The sequence below is a fragment of the Haemorhous mexicanus genome, chromosome 6 (genome assembly GCF_027477595.1).
Source record: "Haemorhous mexicanus isolate bHaeMex1 chromosome 6, bHaeMex1.pri, whole genome shotgun sequence".
NCBI classification, from domain to species: Eukaryota; Metazoa; Chordata; class Aves; order Passeriformes; family Fringillidae; genus Haemorhous; species Haemorhous mexicanus.
In genome coordinates, this window is record NC_082346.1 from 48,927,114 (window position 1) to 48,949,019 (window position 21,906).

Sequence of the window (21,906 nt, forward strand, 5' to 3'; positions counted from 1 at the left end):
CTGGCAATGTTTATCCCCTAGGAGAAGTCAAAGGTGGATAGTAGAAGTAATTAATATATTAAAAAAGTTTTTAAGTATCTCTGAGATGAGGACTTGTAGCACTGCAAAATCCTGCCTTAAATAATGGGATGCTTTCACACTTGCCATAGTAACAGCAAAATTGCTAGTGATAAAATTAACTCAGCCTCTCTATACTTTGTATTATTACCATTTTAGCACTTGGTGTGCCTTTTAATTTTGACCATGGACAGAATATATAATGACATCAGAAAGGCTACAGCCTAAGTAGCCCTTGTAGTCATTGTAGCACATAAATATGAATGGTGGTTTGGAATAGATGCTTAGAAATAAAGTTTTAATTCAGTCTGTCTTCATCAGAAAAAAACACTGAAAAAATTCCGTTCAATCTATAACACAGGATATTTGGAGGGATAAATTTACTGCTCACTGTTTACCCCTGAAACTCTGGATTTTGGAGAGTCATCACAAGCTTTAACAGCGGCCTACATACAGACTTTTCTCCTAAGTATTTGTTAGAGCTGCCCTGAGTTAACTCTGATCATTGTTCAGAACATGAGCCCTAATGGAAATTGAGTTTTAGAGCAAATAACAGTATTTATTAAACATGAGTTTCCTAACAAATATCCTAATGTGATTATTGTAGCTATGAATGCATCACACATTCCAGTAATTTTGAAAGAACTCTGAGGAATCAAAGTGACTTTTACAGACTTCTAAAAATAAGCCCACACTTTTCTAAGGAAGTATTTTCTTTAAAATAGAACCCAACAGTTTCCTTCCCTCTCTGAGTCACAATCGCTGGTAGCACTAATGGCATGTCCTCATGATAAATGCTTTAGCAAGGAAAATACAATTGGTTTTTGCAAGTCAAGTTATGTGTTTCCACTGTAGTTCTAAAATTAGAAAACGCAGTTATTGCCTAGTCAGCTCACAGAGTTTTGTGAAGGTGACAAGGAAGTAGGGAAAAGACATAGTTTTCCTTGCTCTGCAGATGTCTGCAGCCAGGAGTTCTTCCTCCCTTGCTTAGGTAGTGGGGTAGTGCCAGTAATCATTGTGCTGCCTCTCTAGCACAGAGCCTCTCTAGAAAACCCTCTGGCTGATTCCTCTTGAAGCCTCCTAGAAGTTTGTTTGGATGCCAGAGGGCTGCACAGGGTTTGGCAGGGGAGCAAACAGATCATCTGCCACCATCCCTCTCCAGAGCCAGGCGGAGGAGAGACAAATGGAGCCAGAGGGTGGCCAATGAGCTGGGGCAGCTCCCCACTTTAACCAGCCCCAGCCAGTTCCTCACACACCTGGCCAGAGTGGAGGAGGCTTTTGAGGCCCTGAAGTGCTTTCTCACCACTTCATCTGGGTAAATACAGAGCTTTTTGACTGTTTTTTTTCCTGTTGTAAACAAAATTGTTACCAAATAAAGAGAACTTTACGGGGAGCTACACTGATTTCCAGCAGGTTGAGGTGTGAATAGATGACAGAATTTTAAAAAGGCAAATATTAATTGCATGGTAAGACTCTGTTATGTAATAGCCTGTAAATATTTGATAGTACAGGATAAACTGTTGACAATCTATAGATATTTGAAAGCATAACCTTATGGGAAGAGTGGATTTAGTTAACATGAAAAAGCATGATTAATAGTAATGGACTAATATTAAGTAAGAAAAAGTATAAGATAAATATAATGGAAAAAATTGGAAATATTATTAATCATTAGATATCAGATTGTGTTTTTGAATCAGCAGTGGTCTAGAAGATGCTTAGTGTTAAGTGTCCCAGTTATGTGGATTGTCTGTTAGGTTATGGGCAAGGAAATTAAACTTTTTGTGAATAATTTCCTTTTTTTTTTTTTACGAGTTTTTAACTGTGCCAATTTGAGTGTGAGATGAACTACAATTGCAGATGCTGAGAGAACTGACATGCTCAGTCATAAGCAGAAGAGGCACCTATGTAACATCTCTTCTAGTAAGATGTAGTTCTTGCACAGGAAAAGACTCTTGATTATGTTGAGTCAATAAGGAATATTTTATTAGACGTTATGCAGATCCTACTGCATGTTACATTTTAGCCAATTTAATAACTTCAGTGAGTTAGAAATCTTGATATAATAAGAATCCTGCTTTAAATTCTGGAATACCATGTAACTTTATTTTAACAGAAAAGCTATGTCCAACATGTAGCTTTCAGAATATTAAATCTTTTCATATTTTTCTACGCAATAGAAAAGTAATGCAGCTGAAATACTATGTAGCTGATTACTCAACTAGGCTATTAAAATTATTTGAGAATTTTAGTGTTTTCCCCCACTTTTTGTCAACCTTATGAGGTAATATTTTTCTTTTTTTTTAGATACTGAGTCATTTGTGCGAAGTTTTAGATCTGTTGTTGACAGCAGATTTATATGTTCCTGAATTTTGTCTTGGTGTCTGACTCCTGATTGTGTTTCCCCAGTGTAAACAGATTTTTTGTAATGGAGTTACAAAGGCATAGGAAAGGGGTGACAAACTCTATGGCTTGTAAAACTTTCCTCTGTGAACATCTGTACACAGTGGATGAGAATGTATAACAATAGATTTAATCATTTTATAAGCTGTGTAAATAGCTATGCTTTGGGGACTAAACTCCTCTCTAATTGATATAGACACATTGTCTCATAGGCACTGGCAGCAGTCCTTCCCTTTACAAAGACTGGTTAGCTGGTTATTTTCAGAGGTAGAAAACACCATGTTGTGCATGCAAACACCATAATGCCATATCTATATTCCCTGGGAAACCAAACACTCCAGTAGCACTGGAGTGGTGAAGTGAATGTAATTCTAAAAACACACTTTTGCCTTTATTTCATGCCATTTCCAATCTTTTCCAGCTGGTGACAAGGGGCCTCCATGCTGGACATGTTGCCTTGTACTGGGTAGCAGGCAGAGTGTCTGACTGTCTGTGGCCACTCTTAGAAGTGCAGAAGTACTTAGATGGTGCTAACCTGGGGAGCAGCACACAGGGCTGGGGGCAGCCACTGAAAGTGGTCAACAAACCTGGACTGGGCTGCAGGGTTAACATTTCCAGCTCCCTAACAAGGCAGCATGTGGGAAAGGCCAGGAAGATGTGGGGCCATGGCTGTTGATGGCCTTTTGCAGTAAGTACATCCTTTCTGCCCCCACTGCAGCAGCACAGGGCAGCTCTAGCTGTGGATGTGCAGTCAAGTGTAGAGTAACTTGTCCATGGGAAGTCAATTAGAGGTCAGCCAATGAGTTCAGTTTGTTAGATGCTAGGAGTTGAAGTGTTTTTGTTGCTTTAACTACTTTAATATGCTTTCCTGATAAGCACTTGTTACATACTGCTGGTACATCTGTTTAGTCAAGGAATTAGTGCTTTAAGTTGTTAAAAGAAAAGGGATTCAAAGTTTTACCACTAGCTGATAGACTTTGCTTCTCCTATGTCTTAGTTTTAAGCATCTGCCAAATTAGGGAAATGCTTAATTATCTAATACAACTGCAGCAAGAGTCAGTTTAATCACAATAGAATAGACATCCAATTTCCATTCCAATAAAGTATAATATTTGAGTTTATGAGTTATGAAAAGTACAAGCAAATACCAGTGTGAAAGCCTTGTGGAATATCATCTCTTTAGCTTCTGCAGTTTTCAAAGTTATTCTTTGCCATTGAGTTCAGCCAAGCCAAGATTTTACTCCAAATGCAGGAGGTTTTTTACACTTAACCCAATGGAATGGGTTTTTAAGATACCCCATATGGGTTTAAAATTATTAGGAAATATTTTGGAAATTCTGTGCCTAGCCTGGTTTGAGAATAAGAAACATGGGGGCACTGAAACATTTGTTATGACAAACTGTCTTTTAATATCCTGCTTCGTTGCTTGGTTTTTTCCGCTTTGTCTTTTTTTCTTTAATAGGACACCCTTGGTCAAGTTTATGCTCTGTCTTTCTTGATTCAAGCTACATACAAAGAGTAGAGAGAGAAGATAAATATTTTAGGAAAAAGTAATGGAAATAATGGGGTATCCTGAGATTTGTTTTTTCTTAGAAAAGTCTAAAGGTCATTCTAATTTATGAAAAAGCCGGGGGCTGTGATCCTTTTGTGCCTGCATGAGAAACAGAAAAGTGATTTTAGATACAGCCAGTCTAGCAGTTGGGTTTGTATCATTTGACCAGCTTAGACTTTCAGGATTTCTTTCATTTCAGCTGGAGTTATGGCAGAATTTGTCCATCAGCATTGACGGAGATTAATTCACTTAGAATTTATGAAGAGGGGATTCTTTTTCCTGATGAAAATTTCATTACTTTCCCATGTCAAGAAGTATTGACAGCAAGAATATTGATATAATTCCAAGTAAATTACTATTACTTAATCTAAACTGTTTTGTTGCTTAAAACATAATCTCCCATCTTACATAATGTGTTTCCTTTCAGACATTAACAGTTTTTGCTTTTTTTTATTAATCAAGTTTGCTGAACTTCATGTGATACATAGGGGGGAAAGTGACTGCCCCTATATATCTCTACATTCTAGGCATCAAACAACATGAGATTGCTCTGTGGTGTGTATTTGAATCCAGCTTCTAAAATAGAAGTCTAAATAATAGAAAAAATGTTAGTCTAAAGTTTTACTCTAGCCTTTAATTACCACTCCATCTGCTGATAAACACATTATTGTAGCAGACGTGGTGATTATTTAATGGAAATATTTTTAAATCATCACTTTTTTTAGTGTTGCAGCCAAAATATTATGGCATTGTATATTGCTGCCCAGGAATCTGCCCAGATGTAAAAGCAGAACTCACTCACTTTCTATAACTGCAGTCTAAATAAAAAAAATCCTCGGAAGAGCCACAGATGGCAATTACTGAAATGCTTTCTTCTTGTGGTTTTTCTCACTTTCAGTAGTCTATGACTGTGTAATTAACAATGAAGAAGAAAAATAAATGCTTGAGTTGGTTTGTAGAGAAAAAAGTTATCTGAGAGCCAGTTATAACTCTATCAGGATTGGTTTAAATGAGTAAAAAAAATAAAGAGCATGGAAGATCAGACTTCTGTATCACTGAAAGAAAATGTCAGATCCATCCATTGTAATTAAAGTGCAGGGAAGAATTATCAGTGGGATTGAATGGCCATCCATCAGCTGATTCATTTCTTGAAGAGAAGACCCATGCACTGCAACAGGTCATGGCTTCAAGCCTGCAGTTTCTCACCATAGGATAACTTAACAAATATGCAAGTTTTTGAAAGTAGTGACAATATTTTCAGTCATTCATATTTTGGTGAGAAGCTCAACGGGAAGTCTGTCTTTGAGACTCCACCTCACTGTGTACATTGCACACCTGCTTCTTAGCAGCACATGCCATCAACAGCTGCTTTTCTTTCTAAAAAGCTGAAGTTCATGTTTCCTGTCTTCACTTTTTTCAAGGCATAAGCCACACACCATCTGTGCACATTCCATTGAGAGGCTCTGATTTCTATCTGTCAAGCTAAACCCAAGCATCCCTTCATAGCAGTACAATATTGCTTGTTGACACTTAGTGGGATTCATCCTGGAAGGCAGGAGAAAGTTTTGTCAGAAAAAGAGAAATTTTAGAATGTGTGAAAAGAACTCAAAAGTATCCATTGCCCATGAAGAGATGCTTAACTTTCTATGAAGAATAAATGTGGCAATTTCCTGCATCTTTTTACTTTAATTTGGCAAGAGCAAGCTTGCATTGATGGAACTGTTCACTTGTTCTACAGTGGGAAGTGTTAGCAATTATTTTTTAATTATTGGTGTCAATGTTGCATTTTATCCAGGGTGCTAAACAGAACACTTCATGTGTGGGTGTGCACGTGCTGTGCATCTGCTTTGAAGTGAAATCTTGTTCTGTTCTGTATTTTGTGGGCAGACCTGTAATTATCCCTTGCAGTGTTCCAGTTAGTTTACCTGCATATAAATAGTAGGGAGGCGAATCTTAAAATGTGAAGAATGTGAGATTGTTGATTTCTAGCAAATTATGCCTGTATCAAATGTGAGAAGAGAAAAAATAGGAGCAGGAGAGCTGAATGTTGTCTTCAGGTAGAATCACATCTACTTAGAAGCTGTCTCAGGTTTCTATGAGCTGCTGGCAGATTTTTATGTGCCTGTTTAATGATGATGGGAAATGTTTGGAGACCTGAAGGTGTGAGAGTTCCTGATGTGATTGAATTCAATTTATTGGAGTTTGGCTTGGATAAAATCATCCTTTGTTGAAAAAATGGCAATGAAATATAAACTGTCAATGACTATTTAACTATAACTTCTTCAGAGAGCTTTATTCTATTCTCTGGGATATAGAAGAATAAAATAAAATATGATATGATGGACCTCCTTGCAAATTTCAGAATAAGTTCTTGTTAATCTTTGCAGTCAATTTCTTGTCTTAGAAATAAATAAAGCATGAAACTCAAAGCTACACCTGAATAAGGTTTGGCTGAATAAGATCCCAGGAGACTTTTGTCTTGCTTGGGTTTGTTAAAAAGTGAATAATTTGCCATACTTGAAAAAAGGTTGATTTAGCTAAATTGCCATCATATAAAGCAGAGGTGGAGGGAGTTTAATCTGAACAATTGTGTCCCAAAGAAGACTATTTGTGTAATGCCCTGGTTCCTCCCCCTCCTCCTGAATGGCTTGGACTTGTGCCAGTGAAATGCCTAAGGAAAAATAAAACAGGCAAGCAGGCTAATCTGAGCTTTATCTTGGATCTGGGAAAAGAAAGGAAACAGCAATTGGATGGATTATTAAAGTCAGTGAACCCATGGTTTAAGGTTTTACATTTGTTCAGCCTGTTGAATTGTCTGTGTGCCTGACCCAGCTCTCGGGGATCAGTACAGGCAGCACTGTATGGTTTGGCTCATTCCAAAGAGAGCACTGCTGCAAAAGGATGTGTAAAATGGGGAATGCAGGAGTTTTAAAATTGTGTTCACATTTTAGAAGCCAAAGCAGTAAAGCACATTTCATTTTTAGAGATATCTATGCTCTACCAGTTGGTATCATTGTGTTGAGGAAAACCTGATCCTTGAGCAGACTGTGTTGGCATGTGCTTACTGGTACAGCACTGGAATAAATCTGTCATTTCCTCACACCTGCTCACATCAGTAAGTTGTGACTATGTTGAATTACCTGCCCTCACACTGCTGAGTTTAAAAACAGTCACTTCAGCCTATTTAAAATAAAATTATTTCGGGGATACCATAATAAAACCTCAGAATTTACTGAGTAGAACAAATAAAGCAATATTAAATTGTACTAAAAGAAGCATAACTGTACAGTTTCCTTAAAAGAGTGCTTTTTGTGGTGATATATAAAAGGTGGAAGTTTGAGGTTTTTTTAAAGTTGAGTTTTCTTATGTACCGAAAGTAATATACTGTAAGCATTGATGTTTTCAGTAAACCTGAGGTGAACAACATCCCTGAGAAAAATAATTCCATGTGCTTAATGGGCTGCAAAGCAAATGGTGTCTTTGCCTGAATCATCAGAGATCTCCTGAGACACAATGGTTCCAAGGTAAAAATGGCAAAGTCTTAAACTGAAATTGTGAATGTTTTGTAGAAAGACAAGAATGGAAGAACTGCACATCCTCTTCCCCACAAGCTCCAAGGCCTCAGCTGTGGCAAGACATGTAGGAGGTAATCTACAGAGCACTCTGTGTTTTCATAATTGAGTTGTGAATAACACTGAAATACATGTAGTCATGATTATTTTGTGTTGAAGAGAAATATGTACCCTAGTAATTTAGGGGGAAAATACAGTAATTTGCCATTCAAACCTATATCTTTTTAGCCACAGAATCTTGTTCTCAAATTTAAATTGACATGCAGTAAAGTAAATCTGGTTTGCTAATGTCCCTTAATAATTTTATGAAAACAGATTGGTTCTCACATGAAAACTTGTTTGGGAGGCGGTACCCAAAATTCAGTCCTGTGCATGATGTCAGTTAGACCAGCCTCCCTCTTGTCTTTGGTTCTTATTGTGTCAGTAAGTATGTCATGTTTAATCTCTATGAAATGCTGGAAGCTGATTAATCAGAAGTTTTTAAGAAATTTCATAGTAGTTATTTTCTAATATACATGCTTTATTAAGTAATGAAGCAAGGTAAAAAGGATTTACTAAGCTTGAATTTTTGCTAAGGAACGCAACAGAAATATGACATCTAACCCAAAATGGAAGGAGAAGATGGGACAGAGGAAGGACAGAATGTGCAGCAGAGCTGGAATAACATACAAATCCTGACAGAGCTAGCAGAGAAGCAAAGTTCCTATAAAAACTAAAAAAATTCCCAGCAAAGCCAGATCAATGGTCCCCTAGTCCCCTAGCCATTCCAACAGTAGCATGAGGTAATGCCATCTGGGGATGCAAGCCTGGTCAGTCATCAGTCCATTCCCCTGGTATACCCTCACCATGCACAGTCCTTGGATGTGGATGTTAGAAGGTATCTTCTCTGCTTGTGGACCCTTTGTCCAGCAGCAGGTCTTTTTCAATACAAATTTACTAGACATGGAAATGGAAATTAATATGACTTCCAATAAGCTGAACTGTTCAAATCCAGTATGTGTGATACAGATTTTCATGTGTTTCCAAAGGTCCTGGAAGGTAGCAATACAGCACACAACAAAGCATGGCATCACCAGGTCCTTAAAGGTTATCATAGGTTTCATTAAAGTATCAGCACCCCAGGAGCTCTAATAGCCTTGGTGAAGCAGAGTACTTTGGAATAATTACTAGCCAAATTTTTAATCCTTTGTTATTTCACAAAATGCTTTTGTACTGGAATATATATATATATATAATAATTTGGTCATTCAACATTCTAATGTTAATATATGCTTAAGTCATGTTATACTCCTGACAACAGTCTGGTGTGGTTTTGGTTTTAGGCTTTTTTCCTATCTTTTGCACTTGTGGGAGTTTGGCAGCTGTGGTCTGCCTATGCTGCTGAAACAGGGTTAATTTTTCTCTGTCTACATCATTCTTCATCATATGTGTTTAGAATTTTTTCAAAACTTCACATAAAAGCACAATCTTTTCCTCTTCATTTAAAGCTCATTTGGAGAATGTGATTTATTTCTCTCCCTGTTAGAAAAGTTACTGTGACTTTGAAAGCATTAATTTCTTCATCTCCTGGCTGGTTGATTTTTTTTCTGTATAGTTCAAAACCCTTTCTTTCACAAGTCTGGCAGACTCTGTCTCTTCAAGTACTTCACTAACAAGTTTTTATTTTAGAAGAGAATCCTTTGTGGCACAGGGTTTTGTACCTATTTTTCAGCATGTGCATTTTATGCTGTATCAAAGCACTATTGCCTTTTCATGTATGGCGAACTGTTTTGGACTTAGCTTCCAGGAAGCCATTAATAGAGAGACAAAAGATGGCTCAGAGTCCTTCTAGTGCAGAAAGGACTTGATAAATGGCATCAAAACTTTCAGATTTCTTTTCACACACTTAGCCACTGGACACTTAGAGTCCTAAGAAATCCTATTATTTAATTATATGGTTCTTTTCCAAAGCAAAATATGCTATTCAGCTGGGGAATAAGTACTGTGAACTATGATGTTAGAAGCCTTTAAATCTATTACTAGTACAAGTGGCATCTTCAAAACTTCTAGAAAGAGCCAGGACTTTATTTTGTCATTTTTTCAAGGGTTTTAAAATTTACAAGTAGATTGTATTTGGAGTAAACTGGGAATTTTTCTTCCTCTGGAAGAATATTCAGTGAATTAAACAGGCAATACAACTGTGGTTTTGGATAAACATATTTAGTAAAAGCTTTCTCAGCTTCACTGTTTTCATAAGCAGAGTGTGAAAAACAATTTAATTAAATTTAGTTATTTGACTGATCAGCATTGATAGTATCAAGTAAACCACGCCACATCTGTGAAAAGGGTATTTACAAACCTGAGTGTTGTACATAAGCTACCAACCACTGAACCTTCCTGCTTCCAGCTTTAAAAGCTTCCCAAAGACTGGGAACAGCGGTCTTCCAAAATAATCTGAAATCTCTGGGATGATTCTTGTGATAAATTTCTCTTTGTGCATGTTAAAGTGTGTTTCCTTCCTTAAACACTAATGTTTGAAAAGATGTGCCTTCTGAAGTCCCTGTTCCTTTGCGTGAAGGCCAGGACACAGCCTTCAGGCTTCAAGAAAATGAGCAGCGCACTGTGTTGCACTCAGTGTGCATGTAACCTCTTAGAAGTTCAGCCAGGCATTTCACCCACAAAGTTTTTACTCTTATATTTTTCAGCCTTATCATTTCCATTCAGGGATTGTTATCAGAGAAGAGCTCACTTTCCTTGGAGGCTCTCAAATATTTTGTTGGGAATAGTAGCTGCAGATACCTCTGGGCAGACAGGAAAGCTTCTCTAGAGCTTTCCAACAGCAGTGCAGGGATGGCTCACAAAACAAAAGCTGTTAATTCAGTTAACCCACTTGCAGAGAAAAATCTCATAAAACAGAGAGAAAATAAAGAAAGTTTTCTTGAAATGAATAAATAATTTAAATAAAGGTCTTCAAATAAAGATGTCAAAATCTATTATGGGCCATTTAAGCTTTAATCAGAAGTGTTTCAGAAACAGTTTCACAATTTTTCCTCTGAAAGGATTCACTGCAGTTTTATCTTTGTGTATATGAACATTTCTGTTTCAAGACATCATTATAGTATGAATTTTATTTCCACAAATCTATAAATATCTGACTGGAAACCAGAGATCTCTGGTAACCTCTAGATGAATTCTCATCTGACTGGGCACCTCCCTTGGAAGGGAGGCCCTGCTGAGCAAGGGGGCTGGACTGGCCAGCCTCCAGAGGTCCCTTCCTACCTTAGCCACTGTCTGATTTTGGGATGCCCATAGTACATCACTTGTTCAGTTATATCAGAAAAGGCCTAGCTCTGTAGCTTTTAACTACTCCTTAGCATCTTGCTATAATCTCAGAATCTCATTCAGTTCTCCCCTCCTCTGCATGCCTATCTTGTCCTTGTTTAACTGTTTGCGTGGGTAAGGCAAATGCTGAGACTTTGAATATGCCTGATGCACAGAGAGCAGGACTGATCATCACCCAGATAGGTGAGAAGAGATTCAGCCCTTGAAATAGGTATTGTGTTGTGGGTGTTTTTACATTTGCAATGGCACAACACTTAGACAGCGAGCCAAAGTTACTGTGGATGATTTGGAGTAGCAGTGTTGAGCCTCCCTGTCACATTCTACAAATGGCCTCCCTGTTTTACATAAATATTTGGACCTGTTAAAATCATGTGAGTAGGATTGATCGCTGAATTTATGCTTGTCTTACAGACATTTGCCTTTAGACCTGTCACTCAAAGAGCATCTCTGGCCTCACAGGAAGGGACATATGCATTAGATTTAGGCCAGTGACTCTAGCAAGTCCTTTTACATTTTGGAAAAGCCAGACATTTCAAAAGCAAAGGCACACACCTTGCTGTTGTGTGGATAGAAGCCAGCACAAGGTTTCAGCAATGACTTACTCTTTTCACTTAGCCAAAATTCACTGTGCTTTCTACCCTTGTCACATCTCTCTGATTTTTTTTGCCTTTGTTATGGTATCTTAAGTTTGTCTTAACATTTTTGCACATGGTGCCAAAAATGTTTTTTTTTTGGTAGGTGATATAGTCTTTGGAGGAGCCCAGCATTACTCAGGTTGAGCAACTGGTCTGGCAGAAGGTGTCCCTGGCCATGACAGGGGGACTGGATGAGATGATCTTAGAAGGCAACTTCCAACCCAGACTGTTCTGTAATTCTATGATTGCTTCAAAAAACTCAGACTTTTTCCCCAAGTGTCCATCCAGCAGCACTTCCCACCCCAGAATAGATGTTTGCTTTCACAATGTTAGAAAAAGGAGAAATAACCTTTGTCCTCTTCATAACTCCTGGCTTTTGAGACACAGATTAATGGATAAGAAATTCAGAGTTAATAAAACCAAAGTCGAAGTTTATCATCATATGCTCATCACAACCACTCTCAGATTTGTCATTTCTCCATAACCAGTTGTCCAGTGATGAATGTTCACTGAAATATCTGATAATGTTGTCTGTAATCATCTGCCAGTTTTTAAAATTTTAATTACAATGTTAATATCTGCTTCTGCTTTTCTATGGAATATTTCAAAATCCTTATTACACACACTACCACCAGCCCTTTCTATATGGCGTGACCTCACAGGCTTTGCTTCATATTTGTAGTCCCTGCAGCACCTGCTTGAGTACTATGATTTTTTTTTCCTTTATTCCTAACTTTTTGGGGCTTTCTGTCAGTCTCCAAGAAACTAAAGCAGTATCTGTACTGGCTTTTATGCCATGGTCTTTTGATCTATCTTTTAGTTTGACGTATCCAAGCATCAGGCCAAACTAATTTTCTGGATGAGGTTTTTATTTCCTGGGAAGTAGCGATGCTGAGGCCCTTGGCACTTGGTGGTTCTGGTAGCAATGGCTACCAAAATTCCTCTCTGACATCCAGATAAGGCTTGAAATTGGTTAGGAAAATGTAATCGCACACAAACAGACCTGCACATATACTGTTTCTTCAACTTATCAAAAATAAGTTCTTATCTGTGTCCAACTTCTTTACAGTCTCTAATACTGCAGATTTATTTTTCTTTACTTTTCTTTTTTGAGCTTAATACTCACAGCTGAGATATTTTTGCTTCAGTTGAATCACAAGTGACATTGTTGCTTAAAATTGTTGCTATATAAAGCCAGGGAAGAGCTTTAATTTTACAAAATCCCCTGCACTGAGATGCCGCTAACAGTATGTCCCCAAGCTCAGGTTACCAAGAGGATTCAAGCAGGCACCACTTGTTTTTTTTCCCCTGAGGAGGCCAAAAAGCCTGCCTTATTTCCCTTAGTTTTACCCCTAAAGAGAGAAGAAATGATGAAACTTTATTCTAGAGAAAGGCTGTATATGTTAGCAATAAAGTAAGAATAAGCAATTTTATACTAAGCTTTGAAAATTCTTGAAATACAGGCAACTTTTTATGATTTAAAAAGGAAAATTTTAGAGTAGATGAATTTATAGCTTAATGAGTACACTGTATTATGTTCCTATTCCATGATAGTTGGGATTATTATGTTTACACAGACTGAATGACTGCAAACAAACCCTTGAAACAGTGTTAATTAGATTCACAATTCAGATAAACTATTATCCTGCCAAGATGAATTATGATTTGAAGTAACTGCTATTTGTTAGTAAGGTAGACTAGTCAACAGAAAAGAAATGTTTCCATTCAATAAAAAAGAAGGTTTCTATATATGTATATGTATCTGACTCAGATGTAATTTTGTATATTTTTCAGTTATGAACCTTGTCCACAGAACTACCACTCGTCAGTATTACTGTACCCATAGCAAGGCAGAAGCTGCTAAGCACATTTTAGCACAGGATTTCTTGGAGCCAGGCACATGCAGGCACAAGTGCTTTTTCATGCAACATACTAAAACGAAAATATGATTGACTATTAAATACAATTTTGGTATATATATTTTGAATTTTAAATACAAAAATTGTATTTAATATTCAAGGTATGTTATTTAATTAGATAAATTTTTATATGTTTTAAGGCTAAATAAAAACCTCTAAATGACTATTCAACAAGTTATGAAAATAAAGTTTGAAAATAGTAATTAGGTATTTCAAAACTGAACTTTGTTCTATCCCTATAGTAACACAAAAACTCCACAGAGGTACAAATCTATCTAAGGGTGATGGAAAGGCACTAGACCTAATACCTCCAACATCAAAAACTACATAAAAATTATAAACAGAAACCTGAAGGTAGGCATAAAACGTTTTATACATTGAATTTATGATCACACAGCAGCTGTAACAAGGCTGTTTACATCTCTTATAGAAGATCTTGTGTGACCTTTAAATAAAATATAACCTTAACTGTATAAAACAGAATGTCAAAACTTCCATAAATTATCTTATGTGAAAATCTTGCAATAATGAAAATTACAGTCGTGTATTCTTTAAGGACTACACAGATGATAACAGAGCTGTCAATAGACCCCTCAAAATGTCTATTGAAACTGATTTTTGGATGGCATTGTTCGTTTAATGTTGTCCCTTTAGAATTCCTTCTACTTATGTCTCTTAGATTCCTTAACATTGGAAACTTTTCTTGAGGTAGGTTTCTGTTCAAGGCAGAACATGCAGTTTCCATATGTGAGATGAGAGAAGGGCAGTAACAGGCATTCAGCTCTCCAGAGAGGGTTTAACAATGACTCTCTGTGAGCTGAACTTTGCTGTGTTAAATAGAGACATTGCCTCACACACTAACACAAAACCAGTTTTTCTTGTGCCTTCCAGAACAAATCAGTGAAAGGCCAAGGCTTTGCTATTTCTAACCTTGAAGTCCCATTCACTTGGTGTGACACCAACCAGCATCTGTGTCACAGGGTTGGGTTTACAGAAGCCTTTTCTCAGAGGGCAAGAAAGGTTGTGCCCAAGCTCTTACACAAGGCTCCTGTCCCAGTGATGGCGCAGACCGAGCACAGCATTCATGCAGTCCTCAAACCATTATCTCCAGCCAGCCCTTCAGCCCACTGAAACAGTGCCCAGAGTGCTGTCTGTCATGTGTGATGAGTCTCCAAACAAGTTAGAGAGGGAAAAAGATCTCATATATGTATTGTTTCATCAAGACATCCTACACCATTAGTTCCAGCACCAGTGTTTGTCCTTTTGGAATGGACTGAACTCTGCCAGGAGGTCTGCAGGAGGTTACATCCCCCTCATCGTGCCTGTGCATGACATAGCAGATGCACTCTGACACGGATGAAACCAGCTGCAGCAGCACTCAGGGCAGGTCCCAGGTCTCCAAGCAGCTGAGCACTCATCACAGCAGTCTGCAGTTATGACTCAGCTCAAGTAGCCCTGGAGACATTTCCAGCTTTTACAGCTCTGGAGTGCTGGAGATGCTGGGCAGGAGGTGCAGAGGTTGCTCTGGCAGAAAAATCTGAAAACAGAAGAGCATAGACCACAAAGGAATGCTGTTATAGCCATGTGTCCCTGCCTCCCTGGGTCAGGATGAGTCTTTCCCCATCACTTAGCCATCTGCAAAAGAAAACAGCATTGGCTATCAAATAAATGATACCACAACTCAGACTGTCCCGATAAAATATTATTTTGTCAAATAACTTTTCCATTAAAGGAAAGTTTCATGGCTAGCTCATTCTCCTTCCTCATAAGAGACAAGATCAAGATGTTGAAATTAATGTTTAAGACAACATGCATGGATGTATGTCTCACCAGCCAGCTGCACAGTTCAGATGCTGATCTTCCACTGATGGGAAATCAGAGGTGCCTGCATGCATGTGTGCGTGTGTGCTTTTCTGCATAGACTTAGCAAAATCAAGATATTTTTTCATATCAGAAATTGGACCTAAGTGCAGGTTTGTTACCATCAGGTAGCTGTGACAGCACCACGCCTGCTTCCATCAGTGAGGCCTCTCATAAGTGGAAGTCTTCACAGAAATTAATCTTTTTCCTCCTTTTCTGGAAAGAAGGTCTTCATGTCCTCCTTCTTTTCTGGAACAGGACACTTTTACAAGCTTGCTGACAAGCAGTGTCATGAGGGCAGCAATGTGACAAGATTTGAGAGTCCTTTAGCTGTTCCTACAGGAGTCTCTACAGGGGAGAATTGTCCAGCAGAAGTAATTTTGTTAGGAGTACTTATCCTGCTCAGAGAGCACCAGAGGAGGTTATCATGGCAGAAGTGAATTTTGCCAAAGTATTGGTGTCTGCACACTGTTGGAACAGTGCAAAGTACAGGACATTTTCTCAACTAAGTCTTTGAAGTACAGCTTATGTTAGAGCTATTTCTTCTGTCTCTTTTAGAAGCACAAAGCATCCTTATGTAGATAGTTCAGTACAGAATGTGTCTGAAAAAAGAGAGTCAGCATCTTTGCAGGTATCTGTGTCTTCCTGTATTTCTCTTTACTAATTACTATTTTCTTGATTTTTTTTCACTGTGGTTGAAACTCTTTGTCCTATTTAGTTTGGTTCACACCTATCATGAACCTCAATTAGTATTCATTGTCTATTTCACTGGAAATTCATCATTTCTCCAATGAGTGTCTAAACTGAACTGACAGAGAAAAAGAAATAAACTACATTAGGAGTACACACACAACATCACAAAGAGCTCTCATTGTAGGCTAAACTGGAACCTGGTTTGTGTTGATATTTATATTTCGAACATCACAATGACTCATTGTTGCTCCCCTCTTTCTACCTACTTCCTCTTTGTGGGAAGGGCAGGAGCAGTGAACTGCACACACTCAGAAAAGAAATGAGACCTGTCAGAAAAGAGAGATATTTTTCAGAACAATAGAAAGACCCAATTGCATGATCTAAAATTAACTGTGAAATCTCTATGTCTGTCCCAGTCTCCCTACACACAAACTATATGGGGCGCCCCAGGCTTCATTCTTGAGGGATTAGGATTGATAAACTATTTCTCATCTTTTTTCATGGCACCAGTTGCACCAGGAAATGAAGTTTTAATTAATGTAACCTGCGAATGTCAGGACATCCAGAATTAAAACACAAAATGCCAAACCCTGTGTCACCAGACAGAGGGAGATGAGTGTGGGTAATGACCCATGAGAAACACTTACAGCAGCTGGTAGCACTGGAGCAGTTTGCAACAGAAAAGATGAAATTACCCATTATTGGCCTGGAATAGGCAGTTGATGCCTATTTCCTCTTGTTTTATTTCAATATAATCTTTTTCCTGTTAGATTAATACTTTCTTGATGTTATTCACTGTTTGCTTTTGGAGGATTCTGCTTTAGAACTTCCTGTCGGACCTCAGTCCTTCTTATCAAACTGGCTATTGATAAGAATTACAGCTGCTTGCTTTTCTCCATTTATGCCCAGTACTTCAAGAGCTAATTAAGCATGATTATATGATACTGCTGATGTGATTTCCCTTTTTAGTGGCTTTTTTAATATAAGTGTTTACTTTTGGAATATCCACACAATATAACCTGGATTCACAGGTGAATTTTAGAGTTCTTTGCAGTACCAGACTTTATAACAGAAATTTTGCTGCCAAAACAAAATCTAAAGATTTGTTATCCATAGGAGGTATGCAATGTTTAGAAAAATTTTGCTGACTCTACTTGGAATTAAATTTCCTCCAGCTTCTAATACAGTAGATCTGCTACAGAGAAATTCAGAATTAATATGAATATCACCAAAAAAACCCAGAATTCTTGTTTAAGCAATAGGTCAAAAAACCAAATCACAGTATTTGGAGAAAAATTGAAGCTTAAGGAATGTACTTGGTCAGTTCGGCTGAATATTAAGAAAGATCTCACTAATTTATAGAAGTCAATGGATCATGGGACAGAGGCAATTCAGTATTATACTGATTTCAAAATAGGATTCTGAAATTTTTACTAAGAATGCTGCCTTCATTGCTGGGATGGTAAAGTTAGTGATAATCTAATGCCACATCTGCAGACATGTCTAACAAATTGATTGAAACACCTTAAAAACATTTTATTTTCCCAACCCAGAATGATCTGATTTCCACTTGATTAACTATAATCTCAATTGCTACTTGAAACAGTGCTTTCGAGAAATGTCACCCAGCTTGTAAAATAAAAATCACTTAAGTTAATCAGCATTCTCTCTTACCATGAAATCACCGACATTTGCAGTTGTGTCTTTTTTTTCTTCATCACATGAAGCAATTTTGTACTTTCAAATAGTCTCCAAGTGTCAGCCACTGCTTTTATTTCCTCTTTTATATGATTTCACAATTTCATTTTGTATTTTCTTCCCAATCTGCAATGTAGCTTCTTGCTCTTTTGCTGTTGGGCTCTATGGGTCACATTGGTGCTCTAATTGCTAAGTCCTTTATTCATAATTCACCATGATTCCCTGGAATACCTGTTGAATGTCTTTGCAAAGCCTTTGCTAGTGGGTAGCAGACAAACCCAGCAACAAAATCCAGTCAGCTAAAGAAACAGCCTGAGGAGTTCAGGCTCTGGCCATGATGCCAGAGGCAGGATCCTGAGAGGGACCTGTGGGAAGCAGCCCAAAGGCATAAAACTGCCTCTGGGAGCGTGAGCCTTTCTCTTTCCTGGGCATTTGCTTTATGCTGTAGGAGATGCCTGCCAGTCCCAAAATGCTGTTCACCCTGTGCCAGGGGCTCCCCACCTTTCCATCTCTGCCCAGCCTACAGCAGCTTCCATTTTCAAGGAACAAGCTGGGGCAGGGACATGGCAGCCCCTCACTTCTCTCCCCACAGCTTCTTTGAGCAGATCTCACCAGCTGCTGACATTCCTCTTGTCCATTGTTTTTTTTGTGTCTGTCCACAGGGTGGAGGTCATGACTTGCATATAAGCTAGCCTGCACCGAAAATAAGCAATAAAACTACAATTATAGAGGGATCAAGCCATGGAACAGAAAGGGAGGGTGGAAAGCAAGAGGAAATATTTGTGTGCCAAGGGCAACAACAGGAAAAAGTTCTTTTTGCGAAGAAAGATTTGTCTGTGGTTTGTCACTTGTCATGTTGTTTTCTACACCACAGAGCTGCAGTTCAGCTCTCCCTAGCACAGAAATTTAATGAGGAGGCTGGAGCCTCCTGTAGGGCCACTTGGTGTTTGTTTGTGGATGCAGGCAGAAGTGCAGTGCAGACCCTGGAGAGCCCAGGCTTGGAGCTGTTGTTAGTGGGGCTCAAGCTGGAGGGGTGAGAGTGAGTGAGGGCTGACACTTCACAGTGTGAGGCAGGGCCAGTGTTGGGGAGGAATCTCTGCTGGCAACAGGTTGCCCAGTGAAGGGAAGAGAGGTGTAGCTTGACACTGTTGGAAACATGGTCTTTTCACATTGCTCTTTTCTTGTCTTTGAAGTACCAGTGTGTCATACAGACTATATTTTCCTTTGTTTCTCAGAGCCTAATGTGTTTATTTCATAATTGGTATCTCATAGTTACAAAGAGAAAGAAAAAATCATGTGATTTTTCTGTCCTGTCAACAAAAATGTTTTTTGCTTAGTTGGTCAGTTATGTAGTCCTTTAATAATCTTAATAAAACACCGGCAAAGATTTGTCATGAGTGTTACTCCAATTTGCTCAGTGATGTTCTGGACATCTTTCTATTCTTTAGTAATATCTTATTAAAGCAAGATTGCCTTATCAGCAGCTTTAACCAAAACAAAATTACTATTTTCAGGCTTTAGGATGGGAAAATTTGAGAGTAGACTGAAGCACCTCTGGCCTGAGAAATTTCATTACAGGGAATCAGACCAGAGGAGGCTTTTGATCAGATCCACATGCAGGCTTGAGATATGGAGTGGGACACAGAGAAATAGAAAAATTTCAGCAATGCTGATTTAAAAAGGGGTTGATAATGAGTGACAGACCACCAAGTCAGATGCATGGCATCTTTACCTCCTACTGGGACACTCATGATGATCCTGTCAGGGGCTGTCATCTGATGTGTACTCCCAGCCTGGCCTTCCGCAGCCAGGCTACAGTGGGTGCTGAGTGCTGGGTGATGTGCCACCTGCGCTACCACCAGGAGTCAAGTGAGCCTCAGAGAAATTTCACCTTGTGTTCCAAAGATTTGGTGCAGATGGATCTCTGGAAGGCAAGAGCCACCCCTGGGACAGATCCAGGGTGCAGAAAAGCATCAGACAGAAGAAAGCAGCTGCAATAACCCCAAAGCCTGGAAACAATCCAAAGCACAAAGAGAGAAAGAGTGAACCTAGCAACCAGACCAAAATTCAGGCCTCCTCTAAACTCTCTTTTCCTGTTCACGTGTTTTGTTCTGCTTTTTGTTTCATTCTGATTCTGGAGGAAATGGTGGCATGTGTTCCTTCCCCTTACAGCTCAGACATAGTAAAGCACAAGTGGGTGACATCTGGGAAGACTGTATTTTTTCTTAAAGCTGAGCTGTACCACAAGGATTTGCTGCCAGTTCATCCATCTTGCATGTGATGAAAGTCCTAACATAATACCTACAGGTTTATTTTTTCAACTGTTCTTTTTTGTCTTCCAGGGTTTGGTATGACCACCCCAGCCACCGTTGGAGGCAAAATTTTTCTGATATTTTACGGCCTTATAGGATGTGCAGGGACCATTTTGTTCTTTAACCTGTTCCTGGAGCGCTTGATCACTGTCATAGCTTATGTCATGAAGTCCTGCCACGAAAGACAGCTGAGGAGGAAAGGGGTTCTCCCTCACAACGGCCGCCGGGGCTCAGGGACATCTGAGGTGGACAGCCTGGCAGGCTGGAAGCCCTCTGTGTACTATGTAATGCTGATTTTATGTGTAGCATCCCTCATCATTTCCTGCTGTGCCTCTGCAATGTACACACCAATTGAAGGGTGGAGTTACTTTGACTCACTTTACTTCTGCTTCGTGGCCTTCAGCACCATTGGTTTTGGTGATCTGGTCAGTAGCCAGAACATCAGGTATGAGAGCCAAGGCCTTTACCGCTTTGGCAACTTTGTCTTCATACTCATGGGGGTGTGCTGCATCTATTCCTTATTTAATGTGATCTCTATTGTCATCAAGCAGTCCATAAACTGGATATTAAAGAAGTTGGCCTGCAAGTGCTGCCACAGGTGCCAAAGAAGATTATTTCGTTCACGGAGGAACGTGGTGATGCCGGGAAATGTGCGCAGCCGGAGAAACATCTCCATCGAGACTGAGGGTGTCAATGAGAGTGACACGGACGGACGCCGTCTGTCGGGGGAGATGATCTCCATGAAAGACTTCCTGGCCTCCAATAAAGTCTCACTGGCCATCATGCAGAAACAGCTGTCAGAAACTGCTAATGGGTATCCAAGGCAAATGAGCTCTAGCTCAAAGCAAAACGGATTCTCTGGTGGGGTTGGAGCCCTAGCAATTATGAATAACAGACTGGCAGAGACAAGTGTGGATAGGTAAAATAGTAACAGTAATAGCAGTGAAAGAGTGTGAGCCATTTCAACAGGTATTGAAACAATGTGAATCGAGTGAAATAGCTAGGGTGAGAGCACCACCTGAGGGTGGGATCATGTGAAGAGCATACCTCCTGATGGAAGACCTCTTGACTTTTTTGGGGCTGTCACTTAATGTTTTTGCATTGTACCAGTCCCAGCCTTCCTTCTTCCCCATCACTCTGCTCCTCAAGCAGGTTACTGCAGGGGGATTTTAATTTAGCCTTCAGATATAATTTCTATGTCCTGTTCTTCTCCATTATGTGACATACAGATTTCAGGATAAGAAATCTGTGGGATGAGAAGAAACCAAGTGTGTCTACTGAACACATTCTTAATTCAGAAATTGTTTGGAGTTCTCTGTCTTACTCTCGTCATGCCTGTTTCCTGGACGTGACTTATCTGAGACCAAAAGATGAATCAGCCTTTGTGATATTGCAGATCTAATTTAATGGAAAATAGTATGAAAGTTGGTATATTCTGGAGCTATTGTAATGTGAATGGGGAGAGAATTTTGCCTTTAGAATTTATTTAGTCTTTCCTATAATAGGATACTGTCAAACGTGATAGAATAAAAACTTATCCTACTTTTGTTTTCTTCATTTTCAAAACATGGTTATTTTCCAAGGATACTTTTTCTTCTAGAGTTGAATCACTGTGGCTTTCTGCTTCAAAAATGTCTAATTAAATTGAAAATTGACATACTGATGTGTGGTATGAATTATTCCACAATAGAAATCAAAACCTTCCAAATTTCTGTTCATATTTGCCTCAATTGTGACTGAAGCATCAGCATTCTGTAAGGCAACCAGTAACTGAGTTTACACACCAGGCTTTAGTATGCAATTAGATTGCTATGCCAGTACCCAGAGTGTTGTTATAAACGACTGTGATCACAGAATCACTTTGGCAGTGTCCTTTTTCTCTTT

At 38.9% G+C, this 21,906-nt stretch overlaps 1 protein-coding gene across 4 annotated transcripts in view; it reads left to right on the plus strand.

Annotated features, from left to right (window-relative positions):
* Positions 1-21,685, plus strand: part of KCNK13 (potassium two pore domain channel subfamily K member 13) — a 44,019-nt gene extending 22,334 nt beyond the window's left edge. For 3 of the 4 annotated variants that reach the window (XM_059850133.1, XM_059850134.1, XM_059850135.1), the window contains one exon: positions 20,053-21,685. In XM_059850133.1, the coding sequence (XP_059706116.1) occupies positions 20,053-20,945 (893 nt within the window). In that variant the 3' untranslated portion in view covers positions 20,946-21,685. Of the gene's footprint in view, positions 1-7,581; positions 7,659-20,052 lie in introns of all 4 variants that reach the window. The other variant, XM_059850136.1, reaches the window with a different exon arrangement.
* Positions 21,686-21,906: the final 221 nt, after the last annotated feature.